The sequence below is a fragment of the Leptodactylus fuscus genome, chromosome 3 (assembly GCF_031893055.1).
Source record: "Leptodactylus fuscus isolate aLepFus1 chromosome 3, aLepFus1.hap2, whole genome shotgun sequence".
NCBI lineage: Eukaryota > Metazoa > Chordata > Amphibia > Anura > Leptodactylidae > Leptodactylus > Leptodactylus fuscus.
The window spans coordinates 47,965,382-47,991,571 of record NC_134267.1 but is presented as its reverse complement, the minus strand read 5'-3'; the positions used below and the strand labels follow the sequence as shown (position 1 = coordinate 47,991,571).

The following is a 26,190-nucleotide window of genomic DNA, read 5'->3' as shown; positions in this document are numbered from 1 at the left end:
ATTGTATGAAAATTACTACTTTTTTTTTTCTCCCCTTCTAAGGATGTATAAAAATTGTGAATCTTCAAGGAAGGTTAAAATCCAGCCGCAAGTTGTCGTCCGAACTAACATTTGACTTTCAGATCGAGTCTATAGGTAGGAGCTCCGTATTCTTCTCAGTAGATGTTAGATACCTTGTCTACATTTTATCTTCTGTCTTGGCCGTTTCATGGTCTTTATTTATCCCATTTTCTGTTAAAGGGATTTCTAAGAATTATGTTAAAAAAAAAAAAAACCCAGAACACTGGAAATGGAATAAAATGGTCCTCACTGGTCTCTGCTTCCTTCCTTCAGGGATCAAATGTTGTGCATGATTCATGTGTTCGATGCTAAGGCCAGTGGCCATATGTAAGGCATGGAAGTAAACTGAGACTGTCAGGATTAAATCCATAAGTAATGGTTTTTTTTTTTTTATAAATCCTTGATAACCCCTTAAAGGGATCCTAACATTTTTTCTTCGATCACACGTAGGAGTAGCCTTAAGAAAGGCTGTTCTTCTCCTACCTTTAGATGTCTTCTCCGCGCCACCGTTCGGTATAAATCCCAGTTTTCGTCTGTATACAAATGAGTTCTCTCGCAGCACTAGGGGCGGGCCCCAGCGCTCAAACAGCACTGGGGGCGTCCCCAATGCTGCGAGAGAACTCTCCAGTGACACCTCTATCTTCTTCTGGAAAACCTCTCCCTGTTTCTTCTTCGGTCCTAGATTTCAATTTTCTAGGCCTCAGGCAGAGCAGACTGCACATGCCCACGGCCACAAGAAAGACGGCCGCTTACACAGTAAGTTTCTTGTGGCCTGTGGTTATGCGCAGTAGGCTCTGCTCGAGGCAGAGCCGACTGCGCATGCATAGAAGTTTGAACCCGACGTTGGGAGAGGCCAGGGCCAGGTGAAGATGGAGGCGACGCTGGTTAGAATCCCTTTAAATAAGAAAATGACATGAAGGCATATGCCCTGATAGCTATACCTGGTGTCGCCCATTCACGTACCAGATTCCATTTTATAGCATTCTTTATATTCTATATGATGGAATACAAAGCACGGAAGAGACGAGAGTGACAGTGTTACTGACAGTCCTGTTACATGTTTCCCGCTATGTACATCTAAAGGCAGTGATATTTATTAGTTGAAGAGGACTTCAATACATTCTGTAACAATAGGAACGCTTTGCCGGCAGCCTTGTCCATGCAGTCTATGTTCCCTTCCCACCCACGTTCTCCTGTATCCGCTGCCAGAGGCTGCCATTGATGAATAACAAGAAGTATATACAATATATGCAATTGTACTATTGTTACATATCAACAGGAAGACGTTATTTTTGTAAACTGGTTTTGTTAACTTTATCTTTTATTCTAGTTTGTCTACAAGATAGTGTCCTTGCTTTTTGGAAACATGGTATGCAAGGAAGAAGTTTCCGATCAAATGAGGTAAATAAGCCCGATGGTCACAAAGTACCAGTGCGTGATGTCTAAAAACAGATTTGTTCAGCTACTTGCAGCATATTGGCCCTTGTGACAGATTAGAAGTACAGGTCACTGTGCTGCAAGTCTTCAATAGTAATGAGACACAGGGTGCAGGGATTGGTTGCCAAAATGGGAAGAAGTGCATTGTACTCTAGTGTACAGACCTTGTGTCCTCCGCTAACATCCAAGTATTCTCCTCATTGCCAGTGGCTTAAGGTCTTTAGGGGCTGCCTGATGTCTCTTGCTGCGGGAGTAGCGATCCAAGAGGTTGAGTTTTTGATAAATAAGGCCATAAGTGGCAGCGGAGGGCTAAGCCGTACATATTTGTAGGGTTCACTGACTAAGGGTCCGTTCGCATGGTGGAAACCTCCTGATTAGGCCTGAATGAATGGGCCTACTCGGGAGTGAGTTTCACGACGCGGACGCAATGACAAGATAGAGCATGTCACTTCTTTTTCCCGAGCAGCTCCCATTCAAATGAGCCTTTTTTGCAGGTGGATTCCGTGTCAAAATCCACCTGCAAAAACTCTGTGTGAACTATCCCTAATGGCGGTTTTACTGACCTGCCTGGAGAATGTGTTAATCCTTGTAGCAGTCCTATCATTTCTAGGGGCCACAAAATCATTATTTGTCAGCAACCCTTCAGCTCATGTAAACAGGGTGCGTGCGGCTGTCATATGCTCTCTGCCCTGATTTTTAAGAGAAACATACGTCCCTAATAAGGCTTATGGACAGGAGTTTCTTCTTGAAACAATCCCTTTAAAGGGAGTCTGTCACTAGTGCCCAGCATATCTCCCCAGCCCCATTGTACATGGTTAGGGTCACCGGAATCAAACAGTGTTTTAGTCTGGAGTTTCCGCTGCTAAGCTTTATACCAAAGTGCTCTTTTGCATATTGACAAACTGGCAGGATGTCAGCAAAGGAGACATCACTTCACAAGGCAAAAACACTGATTTAGCTGACCCTAAGCTATCTATCTGCGGGGGTCCTGATGAGAGGTTGCCTATAAAGAATCAGATATTGTAGACACGGGTTACAACATTCATATCGCACGTACCTGACTACAATACACTTCGGACACATCTTACAGTATGTTCACATATCTAGGGTTTGTCTATCTCATAACTTGGTAACTAGTAGCAGTAACAGGAGGGATAAGGTGTCTGCGGATATGGCCTAAAAATACTCAGCAGTTACTACTCTCTGGTTTGTTCATATTGTAAGGTGTATAATAAAATGAATCGTAAAATGAATCAAATTTTTCTGTAGTAAAGTATCTGATGTGTCTTCCTGACAGATAACGCAGGAAATCTCTGATAATACTCGGATATTCCGGCTGCTGGGATCTGACAGGTAATTCGTAGCTGCCATGTTGGAGTAGCTTGTGCCCACCCGAGGAAATGATTCATTGGGCTCATACACTGGTTATACAGCACAATCACATTACCTCTTATGGGTGAATTGTAAGCTGTGCTGGGATCATTACACACCCCACATCACGTCCATAGTCAGACTGGGATTCAGAGCTTACATTCTACTTGAAGAAAATGTTTACATGCAGCAGCTTTCCTATAGGATACGAGCGATCAGTCACTTGATCCCATTTCATTGCGTGTGTGGCATCTGTGAAAATGAATGACCCCTTTAAATGACTACAGTAGCCGTTTCACTGAAAACGATTACATAGAAATATAGTAGATGATGTTGCATGAAGACACAGGTCCGTCATATCCAACCTATAACCCTACAGTGTTGATCCAGACTAAGCAAAAAATAAATCCCACAAGGCTGATACCAATTTCCTCATCTCGGACTCCAAATTTGTCAATCAGTAGAAATATAAGCTTGGATCAACTTGTCTTTACCAAAGACCTAAACCCCATAACTGTAATATATTTCAGGCCATAGACCTATAGACTCACTGCTCTATTGCTATAGGCCTGTAACATGGTGCACCTACTGTTTGCCAGTCCATGTCGCCGGTTGTTCCATTACAGCAGGGATAGGGAACCTTCGGCTCTCCAGCTGCTGTGAAACTACAACTCCCAGCATGCTCCATTCACTTCCATGGGAGTTCCAAGAACAGCAGAGCAAGTATGCATGCTGGGAGTTGTAGTTTTGCAACAGCTGGAGAGCCGTACGTTTACAGTGATAAACATTTATTGTCTTCATCAGGCTGATATAAAGAGACCTGCACAGTCTCGAAAGCTTGCAATCTCTCATCATTTTTTGTTAGCCATTAAAAAAGCTATCAACTACTGAGGATTCTCAATCTTTACATTTCATATCCACTGGCTAATACGCTAAAAAGATAAAAAAGATAAAATTTTTAGTAAAATGGTCCCTACAAAGTGCCAAATGTGTTCCTACCATGTTTCCCCGAAAATAAGACAGTGTTTTATATTAAATTCTCGTCCTAAATATAGGACATGTCTTATTTTCAGGGGGCGTGGCTTATGGAGTGGGGGACAACCCGCTCCATAAGACATGCAGGAGGGGAGGGGGAGGTAGGCTACTTACCTTCCCCATCTTCATAGCAGCGCTGGTGCTGCTGTTGATCGCGGCGGTGGGTGGGGCTTAGCAAGGCTGCCAGCAGTTGCCAGGGAGCCTCACTTTGTGGCATTGCAGCCAGCTGAATGCTGTGCACAGAGAAGCCGGCTGCTGCGATACCACTGTTCTCGCTGCTGTGGGATGAGCTGGGAGAGCCAACTCCCCGCAACATATGCACAGCGGGCATCTCCCAGCATATCCTACAGCAGAAGGGACAGTGGCTACAACCTACGCTATCACAGCAGAGGCAGCAGCCGGCTTTCCTGTGCACATAGAACATCGCGTACAAGGGGCCACACGGTGGCTCAGTGGTTAGCACTGCAGCCTTGCAGCACTGGAGTCCTGGTGTTCAAATCCCGCCAAGGGCAAAAAACCATCTGCAAGGAGTTTGTATGTTCTCCCCGTGTCTGCATGGACTTCCATCCCATATTCCAAAGACATACTGATAGGGAAAAATGTACATTGTGAGCTCTATGTGGGGCTCACAATCTACATTTAAAAAAAAAAAAAGAACATCGCGTACAGTGTTGTGCTGCAATGGTTTTTGGGGGATGCCTTATTTTCGGGGGGTGCCTTTTAATAGGCAATTAAACAGAAACCTTCCCCATGCTTTATTTTCGGGGGATGACCTATTTTCGGGGAAACACGGTATGTCAGGTGTGTTTTGCAAAGTTGTAACAAAAGCGGCTTGTGGTTGTCACATAGGACACATACTTCTCTGACATATATCGGATAATCCCCACATTACTGTATTGCTCCTATCTGTATACGTATGAGCTCACATACCTATCGTCACTACTTCTGTGCACATCTTCCGCAGGGTCGTCGTTTTGGAAAGCAGACCAACAGACAACCCCACAGCCAACAGCAACCTGTACATTCTTGCAGGACATGAGAACAGCTACTGAAAAGGAATGGCAAAAACAGAACTGATGTCGCCAAGAGAACACTATTACTTGGGGTCCTACTGGCATGGCAGGAAGAAGACTGGCAGACAATGGCGGAGAGTATTGCCAAGGTTTTATTAACCACAAAGCCGCAACGTCCATGCAGCAGTCATGGCAAAGGATTCTGTCTGTACCATGTTTCTCCCAATACAGAGAAGCGGAAATGATGTGGTTGCAGATACTGGTATTGTGGGGAAAGAGTAACACAGCAGGGTTGTATGTGGAGAAACCTGAGAACAAAGCAGCAGCAACACATGATCATTTATATACATATTATATATACAAATAATTTATTGTGGCATGAGTCAGTGATGAGGAATCTGTCGCTTCTATGTGGTATGGACACATTTCTTCCCACACAAGTGCTGCATTCACAGTTGTGTAATCTTTGCACATACAGGTAGTATTAAGTCTCCATCATACCGCAGTGGCTGTACCTTCCTGTTGCTGATGTCCTACCTGGAATCCTACTGTAGATAGTGGAACTTTTATGACGTACAAGTGTCTTAATTGTACAGATGTAAAGTCGGTCCGAGCCCCCCCCCCCCACATCCTCAGATCTATTCCTTCTTGTTCGCCCAGCCACTAGTCTAGCTAGTTAGAATGGACAACAAAACACGAGAGTTTATTAACACTATTGTATTTTTTATTCCGTGTAATTTAGTAATTGCCAATATAAATTTTTGTAAGTTAAAAAATAATAATAATAATAATAATAAGATACTGTAATCTATAGAGAGGATGTAAGCGTTTTATGATATCCTTAACTTTACTGCAAGTACACTGGTGTTTAAATTTGCACAAAGTATTGTCACGTGACACATTGCACCACAGAGTTACCCTGTGACTGCTGGGAAATGCTTTGGCTTCTGCCATTAATACCTTGTTTGCTTGCCTTTTTTTTTTTCTATTTTATTTTTATATTGTAAATCGGCAAATTCTGTTCACCTGGTCATAAAGGATTTTTTTTTTCTTGAAGACGCTTTAGCATGTGCAACGGCAAATTAACAAATGCAACTTTTTCTGACTAAAGGGGATGGATCAGAAAATTGAAGCGGTAATAATATATTTATTACAAATAAATGACACATTTGGCTGTGCAGCAGAACTTCCGACTAGTAGTAGGGGTTGGCGGTGTATGGTTTTTACACTGCCTACAGGAACTGCCTTACGGTATTTCTACCCACACATCCCGTGGGTTTTAATGTTAATATTGTTTCCTATTTGTGACCCTAGATATGGCTAACAATGTTGTGATCACTACCCTTTATGCATATATATGTATTCGGGTGAGTCGGCTGTCTGCATCTGTAGAATCTGTAGAATATTTTTTAAGATGTATAGAAATGCTTCCTTTGTACAGAAGTCCCACACGAAGTCAGAACCAGACGTGTCCACCATGGAGTTGGATAAACACTCGACATTTCAACACCTCTAACATTCCACTTTCTAAGATTTTACTTTTTGTTTTGCCTTATTTTCATCCTTTAGGATGCTTGTGAACTTGTGGCCAAAATAATTTAGTTACTACCTCATGCAAATAGACTAAAGGAGACGGAGCATCAAGCAGCTGTGCAATTTATTTTTTAAATTTTTTGCATTTTTGCCATCTCTAAAATAAATGATTGTTTAAGAAAATATCATTTAATGGACAAGCCCAGCCCTTTCATCCACCATTCTATTAATGCACCTTAATGATACAGGCCTGTAATATAGCAGTATGATGCTCTGCACATTACACGACCTGCGAGCGCTGACGGATCATGTGCCACGGTAACATTTTACCACAACGCACAGTTTGCATTTTACTCCTTCCCTGTTAATTTTCATGCGCAAAACACTAATTCAGCAAGAGAACTGTCGGAGGCCTGAGGTGTACATTCTTGATAAGGCAATGCTTTTGGATAAATTGATGACTGTATATATTGTAAAATAAACAAGAATTTTTTTAACAATTTGCGGTTGGTATTTTCTTTATGTCGTAAGTTATATAGAGATTTATGTTGGAATTATTTTGGATTGGTATTGCAAATTTTCATTAATGCAGCTTAGTAGCACGAGGGAGTATACTTATATGATATGTATGGCCTGTACTTCATAGATTAGTAGTGGAAGTAGTTCTACACATGGATAACCTAAGCCCACTATACCTAATAATCTGCACAGAGCAGAAGAAGATGGACGTGAGGACACAAAGCATTGGTTATAAGCTGCATCTGTATGTGGAGATCCAGCAGGATTTTGTTCCCATTCTATTGATACGTGATCAAGTACCATATCAGATAATAAGCAAAAAGTCAACTGTCTATAAAGGATGTCATAATCTGTTTGTCAGTGTGTGCCTAATCTGCAATAATTTTCCCGACAATCTCTGTGGCAAGGTACTGTGCGGAAGGTAGCTCGGTAGAAGCAGTGGTGCTGACCCAAACAGTCAAGACAGGGACACAAAATATGCAGCAAACTGGTTTATTTAGAAAAAACAGGAAAATAAATAAACCTTGACTTTAGGCACAAAATGAACAAAACAGAATACAGCCTTAACTTCAGGCAAAAACAAAATAACACCTGCTCGTCTGAGCCACTAACTAAACAGAATGGATAACCTAACTATACATGTGGCTTACTTCCAGCCACACAAACAAAACAGGCACAATATAGTCTCATCTGACTCAGGGTTACAGGACAGAACCATACACCTCCTTTTAGTCCATGGATATGCACTGCAATGCAGGATCTGCACCTTTTTCTGGCCCAGTGATGAGCCCAGAATCTACACCTGAGGCCTACTCCAGATCCGTCCTGGACCACACATATGTCAGAAACCTGGGGCTGATATATCTGGACTCCAGCGCTCTGTCACCTTCTCACAGTATCAAAAAAAATCTAACTAAATTTGGATGATTTGCTATAAATAGATACTTGTAAAAATTTCAACCCCCATAACCATGACAGTGAGAATACCCCCTTAATAGGGTGACAGCCAGAGGCCCCTTCAGTGGTCATAGGGAATAAATATCTGATGTTTTCCCTGGATGGAAGGATTGAACCTCTGTGGTAGACAGTGGCAGAAGATCCAACACTAGAAAGCCTATAGAATGGTCAGGGCCACTCCTGAAAACCTCATCCAAGTTCCAGCAGGTATTCAAACAATACAGAAAACATCAATCCTCCATTGTGAGAACTAATCTAGAACCTTAGCGGCTGCCCCAGGGCCTGGGACATTAGGGGCCCGGTGGGTCCCTGATGTGTTGTGCTTTTAGATAGATTATATATATATTATATATAAATAGGCCTTGTTTACTTACTGACCCTCACTCCTGCTCATGGCTGCTAGTACTTCCCCTTCTGCTGATGCAGCTGTGATCAGGAGCAAGGATCGGTAAGTGAGGCCGCAGGCCTGCGAATCCCACAACCACTGCTATCATTATACTCTGGGGTGTTTTCAGACCCCAGAGTATAGTTAGGCCAGGGGAGGTAAGACAACATAAAAACCAGTGTTGCTTCACCTCCAGGGCTCCGGCAGGCTTCGGGCCTGTAAGGTGACGTCACGTGACCTAGGCCAGCGTCATTAAGCTTTGCGTCGGCCTGGGTCAGGTGACATCTGGTCCAACATTGAAGATGGTCGAAATCAGTGGGGAGTGCACCAGAGCCAGGAAAAGGTAAGTAACATTGTTTTTTTATGTTTGTATCCTCCCCTGAGTCTCTGATTATTATACTCTGGGGTCTGAAAAGACCCCAGAGTATTAAAATTGTTCATAGTGGGGCATAGTACTGTGTGAAGGGACCACTATGGGGCATAATACTGTGTGCAGGGGCCAATATTGTGCATAACAGAGTGTGTAGGGGCCATTATGGGTCATAATAATGTGTACAGGAATGTGGGGAAGGGGCATATCGAACGTTTGCCTTTGTACCCCGCCGTTCCTAATTACGCCACTGGGGTACCAGCGGTAGGATCCAGGCCAATCAGAAACGAAAGAGGTTGGTTGGGATTTTCAGAAATTCAATTAAATGGTATAACACAATAAAATAAGTATTTCTTACCTGTTAAAACTGATATATATATATATACTGATCTCCTATTTACAGGATAGGTTTAGCATGTGATCTATCAGGGTCTGACACCCAGAACCCCCAAATCACATATATTCCATTTAAGGGGTTAATGCCAACGTCTCCTGTGGCAGCTCCCAGACAATACATTTAATTAATAATTATTCTCACAAGGACATCTGCCATACTATATGGTGCCCGCCTCCAGCTGAGCAGGCGACAAATTCGCATGGTCTCTGCTGTTTTACATGGCTAGGACCTGGAGCAGTGCCCATAGTCAGAGATGTCTCTTATCACAGCCATCTAACCACTCAGATTCCATGGTTCCTTTCCAATTTCAGCTTTAGTAATGACCACAGCAGCCGGGAGCCTTCTGAAGACTACCAGACCTGCCAACGCTAGATATTACTGTTACTATTAATTAATATTACTATTGAGATCTGAAGAGAACCTTTCATGTCCTCATAGATGAGCCGTATTATAAATTCAACACACTGTCAGCTTTCCCATTATGAGCCTCAATACTGGAGATCTATGTGCTGTAATTTTGGCACTGATATCTCTCCACTGTCAGAAGGTCGGGCTTTACAGCCCAGCATCATCTCTAGGATGTGAGGAACGCCCCACCGACAGTATTCTTCCATAGACTTGTATTGTCAGGAGGACATTCCCCACAACTGTGAAAGGAAAGATAAAAAAAAGCTAGGAGTTTTGGAACTAAAGCCATAAATTGTCTTGTGTCCGCACGGGGTTAAGAATCTTATACAGAATTGACAAAAGGATGTAACAGTAAGAAACAACTGCAAAGCAAAAGAAACACGCAGTGTGAGGAAGGAGCCACTGGGTGGCAGTGTGGTACCAAACAATCTGATAATGGGATGCAATGTCTCCTTACCTGATAATCCATCATCCGACTGCCTGAACCATTTTATTCTGCATTACATTACATATGCTGTATCTTACAATGCAAAAACACTGCAGTATGGTGCGTGCCGCTACATATTGTAATCTAAAATCCACATTGCACCAGGCACAATCCTACAAATAGGAGACATATGATAAGAAATGATGTCTGCATATGGAACAATATTCACAATGTGTCTGAACACTTACCTAGGTGTATTATTGGTTTGGGTTTGTCTCTGACGTGGATCACATTGGTAGCCAGGATTCTGCAGTGCACGAAAAACAATAATTGGGACTTCAGCTCTGAATCAGTGGTGTGACCCCCTATATTGTAGGGGTTCCAGAAGTCTAACCCCATCATATACCTTAGCAATATGCCTTCATCTCACAAGATGGAAATTTCCTTTTAATATTTCATATTTGGCAGTGCTGACTGATCTTGTCTGTTGCGTTGTACATATGGGGATGTGGCTGACTCTACCCAAGGCTGTTTTCACATACAGCATACTATGGATGAACTGCGCGTCACCTAAATGTATCTCGAGTCCGATCTAAAGAGACTATTTGTATCAAACTATTCACTAAGAACCTTTTTTCCTACATTTGTATATCCAGTCGGCTTAGCAGAAATGCCCTTAGAGCTAACAGAGGGCCGCTGCAGTTTTTTATGTTTGCAATTGTATTACAGTCATGGCAGTGCTGACCTGCACATATAGTGACTGTAAGGAAAAATTGCACAAAAAAAGACTCAGGTCTCGTACACACAACCGAGTGTACAGGCCGAGACACTTCCAAGGGACATTCTAATGCTCCATTCCATTATGATAAATATAGAGCAGGTCCTATCTAGGAACAGACCCCAAACCACCACCCCACATTGAAATAAGCAAGGGATAGAAGGCACTCGGATGTCTGCGCATGAGGCCCAAACTTTTACTCACTTTTACTTTATGTAAATAAACGAAGATGTGAGCAGATTACAGTATTTATATATATCAACTATTTAGTGTTGTGTCTGTTAAATGTCAAAACTATAGAAATAAGATAACCGACTTTGTCTCCATACTCCAACAGATTAAAGTACTATAAAATGACAAAAGCAGCAATCCCCTGCCAATCTGCTGTAAGAACTTACCTAGTTTCCCTTTACCCAACTCCAATGATGAAGTGTCGACACAGCGGGATTACAGCAACCAATCACTGGCCACAACAGTGACCTCTGGTGTTGGCACATCATCATTGCAGCTAGTGATTGGCTGAGTCAGCAGCGCCGCACCTCCCATGAGGCGACCTGAAGCGACCGCTTCAGGCGGCGCTATGCCGGGGCACAAGGGGAGGGCAGCATTTTTGCTGACCTAAGCCAGTCCAGGACAAGCTGTCCTGGACTGGCTTAGCGTCACCGAGCGGTGGATTGGGGAGGCCGCTGGAGCAGCGCTGCTCCAGCGGCCTTCCCTCACGCTCAGGCAGAGAGCAGGTCCTCTCCCTGCCTGCTCTCTACCTGCTAACGACGCTCGGCACTGCCCCACCCCCTCCGCTCCACCCCCTCCTCCGGGGGGGGGGGGGGGGCGGCTTTCTGACGTCCGCCTCAGGTGGCAGAAACCCAAGGTTCACCCCTGGCTGAGTGGCCATGTTTTATGAATCTGCACTGGATCACTGGGGGCCATGTCAGAACGTAAGCTGTCGGGACTGGGGTGTAAGGCCATTGTGAATATTTTTTTTTATCGCTGGAGAATTCCTTTTGAATCACGATGTAGCCTAAGCTAGAGCTTTTAGCAGCAAGCAGGAATCCAATACAAGACATGGCGCCCAAAACCAAATCATCTATATCTACACTCTGCAAACCAAATAGTGCTCCTTACCTTCGGTGACCTGAAGTGCCCACATATATGACATTGTTGTACCCCATTTAGGCCCACTTCACATCTTGTGCATGGGTTTTTGTTCGGGGAGTCCACTTGGGGACCCCCAGAATTTAAAGCTAATCCAGATAAAAAAGCAGTTACATAAGGAAACCTGTGGACCCCATAGACTATAATGGGGTCTGTGTGGTTTCCACACGAACAATGCAGAGAGAAAAGTGCTGCTTGCAGGGTGTTTCTAAAATCAGGAAATAGAACCTAATACGCAGAGAGCCGACCATTCAGAGTGCCACAAGCTGGGCACCACCTATTACACACTGAAATAGAAAATATAAGGAAAAACATCCGTTCGGAGTGTAGTTTCCAATATGAGGTCACTTCTTGGTAGTTTCCACTGCTTCGTCCCTTTAACGGCTCTGCAAGTGCTTCATGGCACCTGATATTGCCCCCAAACAGCCTAATAATGCTCCACCCCACGTGTGCCCATACAGCAGTTTAAGACCACACATGGGATATTTCTATATTAATGAGAAATCAGTAACAAGTTATAGGGGGCCCCTTAAGAAGCTTCAAAATTTGTAACTAAACTGAGTCATTGGATCTAAGGGGCCTAAGCCAACCCCTGGAAAAAAAAGCCCACAACATTATCGGTCCTCCACCCAACCTTACAGCTGCCCAGTGCAGTCAGGCCGGTGACGTTCTCCTGGCATTCACCACCCATGTGACTGCCAGATAGAGACGTGAGATCCGCCACTCCACAGCACACATTACCACTCCTCCAGAGTCCAGTGTCCTACTGTACACCTCCCCCACTGATTCTTGACCTTATGCTTGGTAGCTCCTCAGTTTTTGTACTCATGCTAAATGAAATCTGTCAGCAATAATTTGGTTATAAACCTTATCATAGTAATTTGTAGAGGTGATTGTATAGTTTCCAAATATTCCTCTATTTTTCAGCTTTGCAGCCCCATTTTCATGTAAATTGCTCTTTTATTCCTATACAAATGAGGGGAAAAGTGCTTTGCCTAGGAATCTAGAGCTGAGACCCAAGTGAAACCATGCCCCACTTTCCTTGTCATACAACTCCCTACTTCACCATTCAGCCTCTCTCTTCTCCCTGAGGCTTAGTCTCAGACAGAGATGATGTGTCGCTGTTCCTACATTGTGCCTGCAGCTCCCAAGCCAATGCCAGCACAGACTGCAGGGCAACGGGGTGAGGGAGCATTACACTTTTGTTTTTCTTGCATGGACATCACAAAGAAGCATTGATTCTACTGTGTGGAGGTCACAAGGAGGGGGCGTTATAATACTGTTTGAAGATCACAATGCGAGGACATTATAATATTGTGTGGGGGTTACAAGGAGGGACCATTATAAAACTGTGCGGTGGCCACAAGAAGGGGTCATTATAATTCTGTGTGGGGCCACAAAGAAGGAGCATTATAATACTGTGTAGTGGCAACAAGGAGGGGGCATTATAATACTGCATGGGGCCATAAGGAGGGGGCATTAAAATACTGCATGGGGGCCACAAAGAGGGGGCATTGTATTACTGCTCAGGGACCACCAGAAGGAGGCTGCATTATAATACTGTGTGAAGACCACAAGGAGGGGTCATTATAATACTGCATGGGGGTCACAAGGAGGGGGCGTTATAATACTGCATGGGGACCATAAGGAGTGGGCGTTATACCGCATGGGGGCCATAAGGAGTGGGCGTTATAATACTGCATGGGGACCATAAGGAGGGGGCGTTATAATACTGCATGGGGACCATAAGGAGGGGGCGTTATAATACTGCATGGGGACCATAAGGAGGGGGCGTTATAATACTGCATGGGGACCATAAGGAGTGGGCGTTATACCGCATGGGGGCCATAAGGAGTGGGCGTTATAATACTGCATGGGAGCCATAAGGAGGGGGCGTTATAATATGGTGTGGGGGCCACAAGAGGGATATTCTACTATAAATGAGACTTAGTAAAATTGGGCAGAGTCAAATGGGCATGGACGGGACTAGAGCTGCGGCTTATCTGATGTAAATTTGTGGCAGCACGTTACGTGCACCTTCCATTTTGTTCTGGTTTCTGTCCTGTGAAAGTTGGGAGATAAGTGAGAGACCCCTGTTTTCAAAATTCAAGTTCACATCTGTGTAAGAGTCTCTGATGGAAACTCCATTGCATTGTGCGCCGAAATCGCCAGACAAAAATAGTGCTGCAAGTCCAACTTTTTTGTCCAGTGGCTTCAGTATAAAAGACCGGACACCCAATGGCTCCATTATAGTCAATGAGATACATCAGGTAAGGCGGTTTTGCGGTCTATGGGTCCGTTGTTCTGGTCCTCCAAAGCAATGCCCATGTGAACACAGCCTAAGGCTATATATATATATATATATATATATATATATATATATATATATATATATATATATATATATATATATATATATACAGTATATACAACTCTGTGGTGCCTCTTGTCTCAGGAGAGCATTCCTATAAGCAGACCAGTAAGCACCGCTTGCCCCATTCCACCACATGCCACATTTCCCTTGCTGTTGCCTGAAGCTGCAGGTCACGTGTTCCCACCTCCATCAGTTGTAGACTTGTAAACAAGACGGGGCTTTGACGTAGACGCCAGAAACCAAGATGGCGACCTGAGTATTCGCCTCCCGCATCACGTGACAGAAGCCCCTCCCACATTCCCCTTCATTCAAGGCTTAGATCCCACAAGGACGTCAAGTATGAGGTCCCTACTATAAACACCGGCAGGGACGTGCGTGCGCAGGAGACACCGAGAGGAGCGGAGAACACACCGGGGACACGGGAAGTGGGGTCTCCGGCGAAGGTCCACAGTCGGGAACCATTTGGGGGGATCGGGAGCGCCCCCTGCAGCACTCATAGCCCGGGACCCCCAGCACGGACATGGCGGCGCCGCTTGCCCAGTTTGACGAGGACTGGCAGGACTTTTATGAGTTCCGACCACCGTCCTCTACTCCCGGGACGAAGAACCGCCTGGATAAGGTGAACTCCAACTCCCCCGGCCCGGCCCCCGGAGCTGATCCCCATGAAGGCGGCCTGAACTCCCTGGAGGACCTCACCGAGCTGGACAACAACTTCTCGGTGGACATCATGGGCGGCTTCAAGTCCATGGAGGATCTGGTGAACGACTTTGACGAGAAGCTGACAGTGTGTTTCCGCAACTACAGCACCGACACCGGCCACATAGCCCCGGTCCGGCCCATCACTGAGGAGGGCGTCATGAAGGATGACGAGTAAGTGTGCCGGGGCCACAGGGGATGTACCCTGACTGTATACAGGGGGCCACAGGGGATATACCCTGACTGTGTACAGGGGGCCACAGGGGATATACCCTGACTGTGTACAGGGGGCCACAGGGGATATACCCTGACTGTGTACAGGGGGCCACAGGGGATATACCCTGACTGTGTACAGGGGGCCACAGGGGATATACCCTGACTGTGTACAGGGGGCCACAGGGGATATACCCTGACTGTGTACAGGGGGCCACAGGGGATATACCCTGACTGTGTACAGGGGGCCACAGGGGATATACCCTGACTGTGTACAGGGGGCCACAGGGGATATACCCTGACTGTGTACAGGGGGCCACAGGGGATATACCCTGACTGTGTACAGGGGGCCACAGGGGATATACCCTGACTGTGTACAGGGGGCCACAGGGGATATACCCTGACTGTGTACAGGGGGCCACAGGGGATATACCCTGACTGTGTACAGGGGGCCACAGGGGATATACCCTGACTGTGTACAGGGGGCCACAGGGGATATACCCTGACTGTGTACAGGGGGCCACAGGGGATATACCCTGACTGTGTACAGGGGGCCACAGGGGATATACCCTGACTGTGTACAGGGGGCCACAGGGGATATACCCTGACTGTGTACAGGGGGCCACAGGGGATATACCCTGACTGTGTACAGGGGGCCACAGGGGATATACCCTGACTGTGTACAGGGGGCCACAGGGGATATACCCTGACTGTGTACAGGGGGCCACAGGGGATATACCCTGACTGTGTACAGGGGGCCACAGGGGATATACCCTGACTGTGTACAGGGGGCCACAGGGGATATACCCTGACTGTGTACAGGGGGCCACAGGGGATATACCCTGACTGTGTACAGGGGGCCACAGGGGATATACCCTGACTGTGTACAGGGGGCCACAGGGGATATACCCTGACTGTGTACAGGGGGCCACAGGGGATATACCCTGACTGTGTACAGGGGGCCACAGGGGATATACCCTGACTGTGTACAGGGGGCCACAGGGGATATACCCTGACTGTGTACAGGGGGCCACAGGGGATATACCCTGACTGTGTACAGGGGGCCACAGGGGATATACCCTGACTGTGTACAGGGGGCCACAGGGGATATACCCTGACTGTGTACAGGGGGCCACAGGGGATATACCCTGACTGTGTACAGGGGGCCACAGGGGATATACCCTGACTGTGTACAGGGGGCAGGGGGCCACAGGGGGATATACCCTGACTGTGTACAGGGGGCAGGGGGCCACAGGGGGATATACCCTGACTGTGTACAGGGGGCAGGGGGCCACAGGGGGATATACCCTGACTGTGTACAGGGGGCAGGGGGCCACAGGGGGATATACCCTGACTGTGTACAGGGGGCAGGGGGCCACAGGGGGATATACCCTGACTGTGTACAGGGGGCAGGGGGCCACAGGGGGATATACCCTGACTGTGTACAGGGGGCAGGGGGCCACAGGGGGATATACCCTGACTGTGTACAGGGGGCAGGGGGCCACAGGGGGATATACCCTGACTGTGTACAGGGGGCAGGGGGCCACAGGGGGATATACCCTGACTGTGTACAGGGGGCAGGGGGCCACAGGGGGATATACCCTGACTGTGTACATGGGGCAGGGGGCCACAGGGGATATACCCTGACTGTGTACATGGGGCAGGGGGGGCACAGGGGATATACCCTGACTGTGTACAGGGGGCCACAGGGGATATACCCTGACTGTGTACAGGGGGCAGGGGGCCACAGGGGGATATACCCTGACTGTATGCAGGGGGCCACAGGGGATATACCCTGGCTGTGTACATGGGGCAGGGGGCCACAGGGGATATACCCTGACTGTGTACATGGGGCAGGGGGGGCACAGGGGATATACCCTGACTGTGTACAGGGGGCCACAGGGGATATACCCTGACTGTGTACAGGGGGCAGGGGGCCACAGGGGGATATACCCTGACTGTGTACAGGGGGCAGGGGGCCACAGGGGGATATACCCTGACTGTATGCAGGGGGCCACAGGTGATATACCCTGGCTGAAAGGGGGCACAAGGGAACGTACCCTGACTGTGTGCAAGGGGGCGCAGGGGGACGTATCCTGACTGTGTGCAAGGGGGCGCAGGGGGACGTATCCTGACTGTGCGCAGGGGGACGTACCCTGACTGTGTGCAAGGGGCAGGGGGGACACAGGGGAATATACCCAGACTGGTAGCCAAATCTATTGCCACGTGTTCAAAGGGCAGGGTACACAAGGGTATACCAGACTAACAGTCAGACATATCTCCTTGTGTCTTTTTGTCTTAATAGTAGAGCAGCTCTAGTGAATAATATAGTGTTATATCATCAGATGGTGACTAGTGAGAGATGGTAGTGTTATACTGTCAGATGGGGCCACAGGGGATATACCATGAGTGTATGCAAGGAGCAGCGAGGGCACAGGGGAATATACCATGAGTGTATGCAGAGGGCACAGGGGAATATTCCCTGACTGTGTGCAGGGGGGGGACACAGGGGAATATACCCTGACTATGTACATGGGGCACAGAGGTATATACCCTGACTGGGTGCAAGGGGGCACAGGGTATACGTAGATTGGCAGCCTGACTGTGTACAAGCGGCACAGGCAATTATACATTTACTGGTACCCTGACTGTTTGCAAGGGGACACTGGGGATACCTAGACTATCAGTCTGAATGTGTACAAGGGGGAGGGGGAAACAAGGTATAGCTAAATTGGTAGCCTGGTTGTGTGCAAGGGGCACAGGGGGATATGCCTTTGCTGGTACTCTGTGTGTAAGGGGTAGGGGAGCATAAGGTATACCTAGACTGGCAGCCTGACTGTGTGCAAGGGACAGTGGGGCACAGAGGGATATACTTTTACTAGTACCCTGACTGTTTGCAGGGGGCACAGAGGGATATACTCTCACTGGCACCCTGACTGTGTTCAAGGGGGCACAGAGGAATATACCCTTACTGATACCGAGAGTATACCAAGACTGGCAGCCTGACTGTGCACAATGGACATGGGGGTCACAGGGGGATATACCCTTACAGGTACCCTGACTGGCAGCCTGTGCAAGGGGGCACAGGAGAACATACCCATATACTGGTACCTTGACTGTGTGCAAGGGGCCTACAGGGGCATACCTAGCCTGGCAACCTGACTGTGCAGGGGAACAGGGTATACCTACAGTAGCAGCCTGACTGTGTAAGAAGACACGGCGCTGCACTCAAACTGGTAGCCAAGTCTATCACCACGTGTTCAAAGGGCAGGTTACACAAGGGTATACCAGACTGACAGACTTATCTCCTTGTGTCTTTTTGTCTTAATAGTAGAGCAGCTCTAGTGAGAAATCGTAGTGTTATACCGTCATATGGTGACTAGTGAGAAATCGTAGTGTTATACCGTCAGATGGTGACTAGTGAGAAATCGTAGTGTTATACCGTCAGATGGTGACTAGTGAGAAATCGTAGTGTTATACCGTCAGATGGTGACTAGTGAGAAATCGTAGTGTTATACCGTCAGATGGTGACTAGTGAGAAATCGTAGTGTTATACCGTCAGATGGTGACTAGTGAGAAATCGTAGTGTTATACCGTCAGATGGTGACTAGTGAGAACTCGTAGTGTTATACCGTCAGATGGTGACTAGTGAGAAATCGTAGTGTTATACCGTCATATGACGACTAGTGAGAAATCGTAGTGTTATACCGTCATATGACGACTAGTGAGAACTCGTAGTGTTATACCGTCAGATGGTGACTAGTGAGAAATCGTAGTGTTATACCGTCATATGACGACTAGTGAGAAATCGTAGTGTTATACTGTCGTATGGCGACTAGTGAGAAATCGTAGTGTTATACTGTCGTATGGTGACTAGTGAGAAATCGTAGTGTTATACTGTCAGATGGTGACTAGTGAGAAATCGTAGTGTTATACCGTCAGATGGTGACTAGTGAGAAATCGTAATGTTATACCGTCAGATGGTGACTAGTGAGAAATCGTAGTGTTATACCGTCAGATGGTGACTAGTGAGAAATCGTAGTGTTATACCGTCATATGGCGACTAGTGAGAAATCGTAGTGTTATATCGTCAGATGGTGACTAGTGAGAACTCGTAGTGTTATACCGTCAGATGGCGACTAGTGAGAAATCGTAGTGTTATACCGTCAGATGGCGACTAGTGAGAAATCGTAGTGTTATACCGTCAGATGGCGACTAGTGAGAACTCGTAGTGTTATACCGTCAGATGGCGACTAGTGAGAAATCGTAGTGTTATACCGTCATATGACGACTAGTGAGAAATCGTAGTGTTATACCGTCATATGACGACTAGTGAGAAATCGTAGTGTTATACCGTCATATGACGACTAGTGAGAACTCGTAGTATTATACCGTCAGATGGTGACTAGTGAGAACTCGTAGTGTTATACCGTCAGATGGTGACTAGTGAGAAATCGTAGTGTTATACCGTCATATGACGACTAGTGAGAAATCGTAGTGTTATACTGTCGTATGGTGACTAGTGAGAAATCGTAGTGTTATACTGTCAGATGGTGACTAGTGAGAAATCGTAGTGTTATACCGTCAGATGGTGACTAGTGAGAAATCGTAGTGTTATACCGTCAGATGGTGACTAGTGAGAAATCGTAGTGTTATACCGTCAGATGGTGACTAGTGAGAAATCGTAGTGTTATACCGTCATATGACGACTAGTGAGAAATCGTAGTGTTATACCGTCATATGGTGACTAGTGAGAACTCGTAGTGTTATACCGTCAGATGGTGACTAGTGAGAAATCGTAGTGTTATACCGTCATATGACGACTAGTGAGAAATCGTAGTGTTATACTGTCGTATGGCGACTAGTGAGAAATCGTAGTGTTATACCGTCATATGGTGACTAGTGAGAAATCGTAGTGTTATACCGTCAGATGGTGACTAGTGAGAACTCGTAGTGTTATACTGTCAGATGGTGACTAGTGAGAACTCGTAGTGTTATTCACTTTGGGAATCACTGCTGTATACAGTGGAATATGAGGGACAGGTAATCTCTGATAAGCGCGCCCCTCTCTAAGCATAGTGTAATGATAGATATGCCCAGGTATATAATGATGTAGAATATCCACTGTATCCATCTCCTTCTCTACAATATACTGCCTGCAGATTGGACAGTATTTTCCATGTGACACGATATATTTTGTATTTGTCTTGTTACATTTTTAATATGTATCATTAGTGTACTGTATGAGGGCTTGTATTTTGTGTGAGGAGTTGTATTTTTCAGTGCTGTTTTTGGGTACATATAAATTACTGATTTATACGGTTAACTTCTATTATTTGGGGGGCTAAATGACAAGAAATGCCGTTATGTTTTGGTGTTTTTTAATGTTCAGTGTGCAGATAAAGATAAAAAAAAAAAAAACTTTTGCAAACTTTATTAAGCAGGTTGTTGTAATTGCATTGAGACCATATGTGATTTTTTATATATATATATATATATATATATATATATATATATATATATATATATTTATTTAACTTAATTTGATGTAGAGGTGCGATCAATGGTTTCTCTCTCTACGCAGTCTAACTCTTTCCATTTTGCTTAAACTAGGTTCACACTAGCGTTCAGGTTTTTGTCATTCGGTCCAACTGGAGACCCAAAAAATGTAAACCCTGTCTGCTTTATAAGCAGTTACCTGCGGAAACCCACGGACCCCATAGACTATAATGGGATCTGTTGGGGTTGATTTCCACCAAAAACAGCGCAGAGAAAATTCTTGCTAATGGGACTTTTCTCGGAATTTCAAACGCTGGTGGGAACCTAGCGTCACACTTAAATTCAGTGGGGGTTGTCTCGGATTAAAGGGGTTGTCAGAGTCCCGGGGGTAATGGATGCTGAGTCATCGGTATCTGATCGGTGGGGGTCCAACATCCAGACCCTGTACTGATTAGCTGATCTGAAAGCCATAAACATGGACGCTGTAGACCTGGTATATGTGGCCAGCAGAGCCTGTCATTGGGCCAGTAGGTCATCCTCTTTAAGCAAAGTTCTAGACATAAATCCTCCCAATTATTTCATGGGTAATAAAAGTATATAATAAACTAGTCATGTCCTCGCTAGAGCCGATCTGCCTTGAAAATATACTGCTGATCTGCACAGGTGCAGGGAGTCGGATCCCTACTGTTGATGATTTTCCCGAAGTATAGGTAAAATTAATGGACAGCCCCTTTTAATATGGGCGGAAATACAGCTGGTGACTCCACAAGTAGATGAAATAATCCAGAGATAATTGTGTATATGCAGATGAGCCTGCACGTGCTTCCTCTCTCCTCTAAGATCACTGCCCAATAACAGCCCTTTAGGTGCCCAATAGTATCTCACTGTTATAGTAGATCCTAAAATGCAGCCCCCCGCCCACGTCTGTAATCTGTGTTCCTGAGAAGACATTGCTAGTAGACTGGGTATAGTAGATGTCGTCATCTAGTGCACTTGTCCCGCACACCGTGCAGGCTTCTCTCCCTAGTTGGTGCAGTGCTGCTGTTCCCATCCGTACTGCAGGAGCTGCTGCTGACAGAGGGGTTTGTAGCTGCCATCGATTACTCCTCTTCTGTTATATCACTACTGAATGGCAATGCTGGGAATTGCGGTCATATTGATTTTGCCTTTGGGAGACGCATGACCTCTTCATTGCATACATTGTGGGGCACCTTCTAGTAATATCAGCTGTCCTGCAGAAGGCATCGTATGGGCTTTATGTAAATCATTTTACTACTCTGCTTTGTTCAGAAAATATTGCTAAGAAAAGAATATATTTACATATGAATGATCTTACATAAAATGTATGGAGTAGAGTTCCAGTAATTTTTTATTAAAGGGCTATCTATATATGATATGTCATAATTGCCTTCCTAGCTCTGGTGCCCGCTCTTATTGCTTCCCCCCGGTCACTCCGGCCGCTTTCTGTTATTAGCGGCACAATCAGCATCAAACTAAGCTTTCCAAAGTTGTCTTTCTTATTCTGCATTGCAGCTCCATTTACCTGAAAATCAGGGTTTTATTCTGTATTATGCAGATTAGATTAAATGGGCTTTAGGGGCATTTCTTCTACAACACGAGGTTTATTCACTGCTCTAAATAATCACCCATACAAGGTACTGCCATTAGTTTGATGCAGATTTTGCGGCCGAGAGCCCCCCTGTATGACACTGAGCGCTGTCCCCCATCTCCCAACATGCACTGATACTAACAGAAAGTGAAACTGAGAAATGTGACGTTGTACAGTGCTGCGGTATATGTGTGTGCTATACAAGTCAGCAAAATAAATGAGTTCTAAGAAAAACTGAGTGTCCTGTCACAGCTGATTGAAGGCAGATGTAACATTGGCACCATGGTGGATGAGGTCACAGGTTTACGTCATCTATGGCGGCTGTCAGACAGCAGGCCTCAGTTTTTCCTCTTTGCTTCATACAGAGATCAGTTTCTTTGTGCGCATCAGTAAGTCTCTAGTGAGCGCTGACACTTAAGGGGGCGCCACCACATGATAATAATGATTGAACACAGTAGCGTTGCGATCACTACTTTAACCTGTTGATGTGCCAGTAGCACAAGCTGATTCAGACATTGTGTAGTGAGCACTTGTAAGCAAGGTAGTCCTAATAGATCATTTCAGTGAAGGGGGCTCCAATTGTTACCCCCCCCCCCCCCCCCCATTTCTGGCACTTGGTAATATAGTATCTTCTTATTTACCCTGCAGAAGGCTTCTCCACTATACCGCCATGCTCTTCTCCTTCCCTGTAAACCAGGCAGAGTATGACTGAGCATGTGTGTCCACCGGCACCATAAGGGGCTTACAGCGTATAACAATGTGCACATCCACCTTATAAACTCTGTAGACCCCTTATGGTGCTATATCACCTTAGTAAATACTCTAAGGTCTAGTTCACACGGTGCAATGAGGCAGATTTTGACAGTGTATTTCGCCTCAAAATCTGCCTCCATACAATGATGGTCTATGGAGACTACTAGCTTTCTTATTTTTTCTGCTAGCAGTTTTTTTTTGCAGATAAAAGAAGCGACGTGACCTTTCTTCAGGCAGATTCCGCCTGAGGAAAGCAATAGAAGTGAATGGGAGGCGAAAAATGCCTAGCTTCTTTTGCAAAAAACACGACCGAAAACACCTAGCGTTTTTTTTTTTTTTCTTACAGTCCATTCACTTTACGGGGAGGAGAAAACCACCTGGCGTTTACCAAAAACTGCTCCAAAAAACGTCTCAAAGTCAAAAAACCACTAAGTTTCCTAATTAGGAAGCGTTTTTTTTTCAGGACCAAAATAAGCCAGGCAGTTTTTACATGTGAACTAGCCCTGACACTTTATTGTTTCCAATGCCGTATAAATATCAAACGTTGCTGTTATGCATAATAAATATTTTGGGTCCCTAAGCCACCCTCATGGACTAGTGACTTAAGCTAGTTTCACACTGCCGTTAAATAATGTCCATTGTTCTCATCTATCAATGAGATCAACAGACATTAAAGAGGACCTTTCATCAGATTGGGCACAGGCAGTTCTATATACTGCTGGAAAGCCGACAGTGCGCTGAGTTCATTGTACTGTCGGCTTTCCCGATCTGTGCCCCGGGTAAAGCGCTATCGGTCCCGTTACCGTAGCGCTTTACAGTCAGAAGGGCGTTTCTGACAGTCTGTCAGGAACGTCCTTCTCCACAGCAGCGCCTATCGCTGTGCTGTGTGAGCGGGGAGGAACGCCCCCTCCCTCCCCTCCTGATAATACTCGTCTATGGACGAGCACTGAGAGCAGAGGGAGGGGGCGTTCCTCCCCGCTCACACTATACAGCGCTATTTGCGCTGCTGTGGAGAAGGACGTACCTGACTGACTGTAAAGCGCTACGGTACCGGGACCGATAGTGCTTTACCCGGGGCACAGATCGGGAAAGCCGATAGTGCGCTGAATTCAGCTCACTGTCGGCTTTCCAGCAGTATATAACACTGCCTGTGCCCAATCTGATGAAGGGTCCTCTTCAAAGGAGTTGTCCAGAAAACTTGTTACACTGCGGCAGGGACTTCTACCAGGACCGCTGAGGCTAATCGGGGGCTTATGAAAAAGAACTGGAACCTTTTTCCTTTTCTGAGACTTCAGCTGTCAAATTCGACAGGAATTTCCTCCAAAACAAGCCCTGTGACAGCGGGGAACTTGCTGAGAGTTTTAATTCTTTATTTATTTATTTTTCTCTCATTCCTTGGCCTCCAGTTTTTTTCCCTTTTAAATGGCCAGTGCAGACATAGTCCCATTCGTCAGGTGTCCGTCTGCATTCACGCCAATGTAAAAAAAAATTACAGAAGCTTTATTGCATCATGTTTTTTGCTTTTCTGGTGAAGAGAAAGTTATGCATGCAGGTCTCTTTATTCCCTTAAAGTAAATAAATGACAGGAGAGTGTCCGCCATGTTGTCCACATTATAGTCAATGGGAAGGGACACAGACTGAGCTGGCTCTGCTATAGTTAATGTTCTAATAGCGGTAGTGTGAACATAGCCTTATCCCAATGAAACCCATGGCTTGAAGCGGGTCAGATATACCTCTGCTTCACTACCTATGCACTGATGTCTGGTGCGTGCTCAGTGGGGCGGGGGGGGGGGGGGACTACTGACTTCAATAAAGAACTATGAAGAAGTCGCTAGGTCTGTATGGGCATGGACAGGGTTACCATAGGGCTGTGGGGGACGTTAAACTACTGGTCCATAAGGGCCTGTAGGTGATTTCCTGTCTGTGACTGTTTCCCATCAATTTTGGGAGAGCTTCTTGCAGAAATATCAAGCCTTTAATCTCACAACTGCTGGAAAGATTTTGTTGTAAGTTATTGTATATGTGACAAACACCCCACTAATGGCTTGGGGTTTAGAATCCCTTTAATTGATTTTAGATGAGACAACATGGCCATTTGTGAGATAAAGGAGCTTTGTGCTTGTGAAGTGGAGAAATGATGACATGTAGACAGCTCAAAGGGCCGCGCCACCCTGCAATGAGATGGAAAGCATCCGCTGAGAAAGAAGCCTCATTGAAATTCTGCAGACTCCGAAAGCCTGTAAGCCCCGGCAGACCCTTGTTGTAAGGGACAGTGCAGAGATTTCAGGAAACGCAGTCTGATTCTTAAACCAGCTATGTATTTATCACCTAGAGAGCAGGTTAACTCCTTGCTTGCCATCAGTTCCAGGTGCTGTTTGCTGCATCCTGGCTGCGGCGGATCACTTGTCAGGATTGCTCAGTGTCCTGGGAATGTGATTGTTTCCCTGCAGTGCAGACTTCAGCACATAGTTTGCCATGATGATACCCATATGCCACAGCGCTGCCCCCAGCTCCGCTTCTGCCAAGAGATGCATATAATTCTCCACAATAGCATAGTCCTGTTCACACACACACACACAATTTTATTACGTTATGCCTGGTGAACCTGGCTATTCCATCCGTATCCTACCCCTGTGTATGGACCATGTACATGTAAGACTGGAGACGCACAGTGTGAATACCCTGTTGTATTTATGTCAAGGATATTTAGCAGCATGTTCCCTTTAAGCCACTGCAGGAGAAAATGGCCAAAATCAGATTTTTGAAAAACACATTTCTGCAGTGGCATGCATATGGGCGTTAGTGCTTGCCAGAGGCTAAACCTCTCCTGATACTGCCAGTGTCCGTGACCTAACGTAGAAATACTTTAATAATTTTCACTAGTACACGAGACATTATGACTAGGGTTGAGCCGATCTTGAAATTTCAGGATCGTTTTTAAAATCCGATTTCCGATCATTTTCCATTCGAACCCGATCGGAGATCGAATTTCACTACACAGCATGTAGTCCAAAAATTGATTCAATTTTTGGACCCCACGCTGTGTAGTGATTAAACCTCCCCATCTCGATCTCACCCAAAAAGATTGGGATCGGAATTCCGATCGCTATCGTGAAATTTTCTTGATCGCCAATCTTTTCCAATCCCGAACGCACAACCCTAATTATGACCTGTGCTGTGCACTGAACTGCAGTATATATGGCT

The 26,190-nt window shown here is 45.8% G+C and overlaps 2 protein-coding genes across 10 annotated transcripts in view; both read left to right on the top strand.

Moving 5' to 3' along the window:
* Positions 1-6,949, top strand: part of MAP4K3 (mitogen-activated protein kinase kinase kinase kinase 3) — a 182,024-nt gene extending 175,075 nt beyond the window's left edge. For all 6 annotated transcript variants that reach the window (XM_075267539.1, XM_075267537.1, XM_075267538.1 and 3 more), the window contains 4 exons: positions 43-135; positions 1,391-1,461; positions 2,795-2,850; positions 4,868-6,949. In XM_075267539.1, coding sequence (XP_075123640.1) covers positions 43-135; positions 1,391-1,461; positions 2,795-2,850; positions 4,868-4,955 — 308 coding nt within the window. In that variant the 3' untranslated portion in view covers positions 4,956-6,949. The remainder of the gene's footprint in view (positions 1-42; positions 136-1,390; positions 1,462-2,794; positions 2,851-4,867) is intronic.
* A 7,536-nt stretch (positions 6,950-14,485) lies between these two features.
* Positions 14,486-26,190, top strand: part of FEZ2 (fasciculation and elongation protein zeta 2) — a 46,412-nt gene continuing 34,707 nt past the window's right edge. For 3 of the 4 annotated variants that reach the window (XM_075267557.1, XM_075267556.1, XM_075267555.1), the window contains exon 1: positions 14,486-15,086. In XM_075267557.1, the coding sequence (XP_075123658.1) occupies positions 14,737-15,086 (350 nt within the window). In that variant the 5' untranslated portion in view covers positions 14,486-14,736. The remainder of the gene's footprint in view (positions 15,087-26,190) is intronic. The other variant, XM_075267554.1, reaches the window with a different exon arrangement.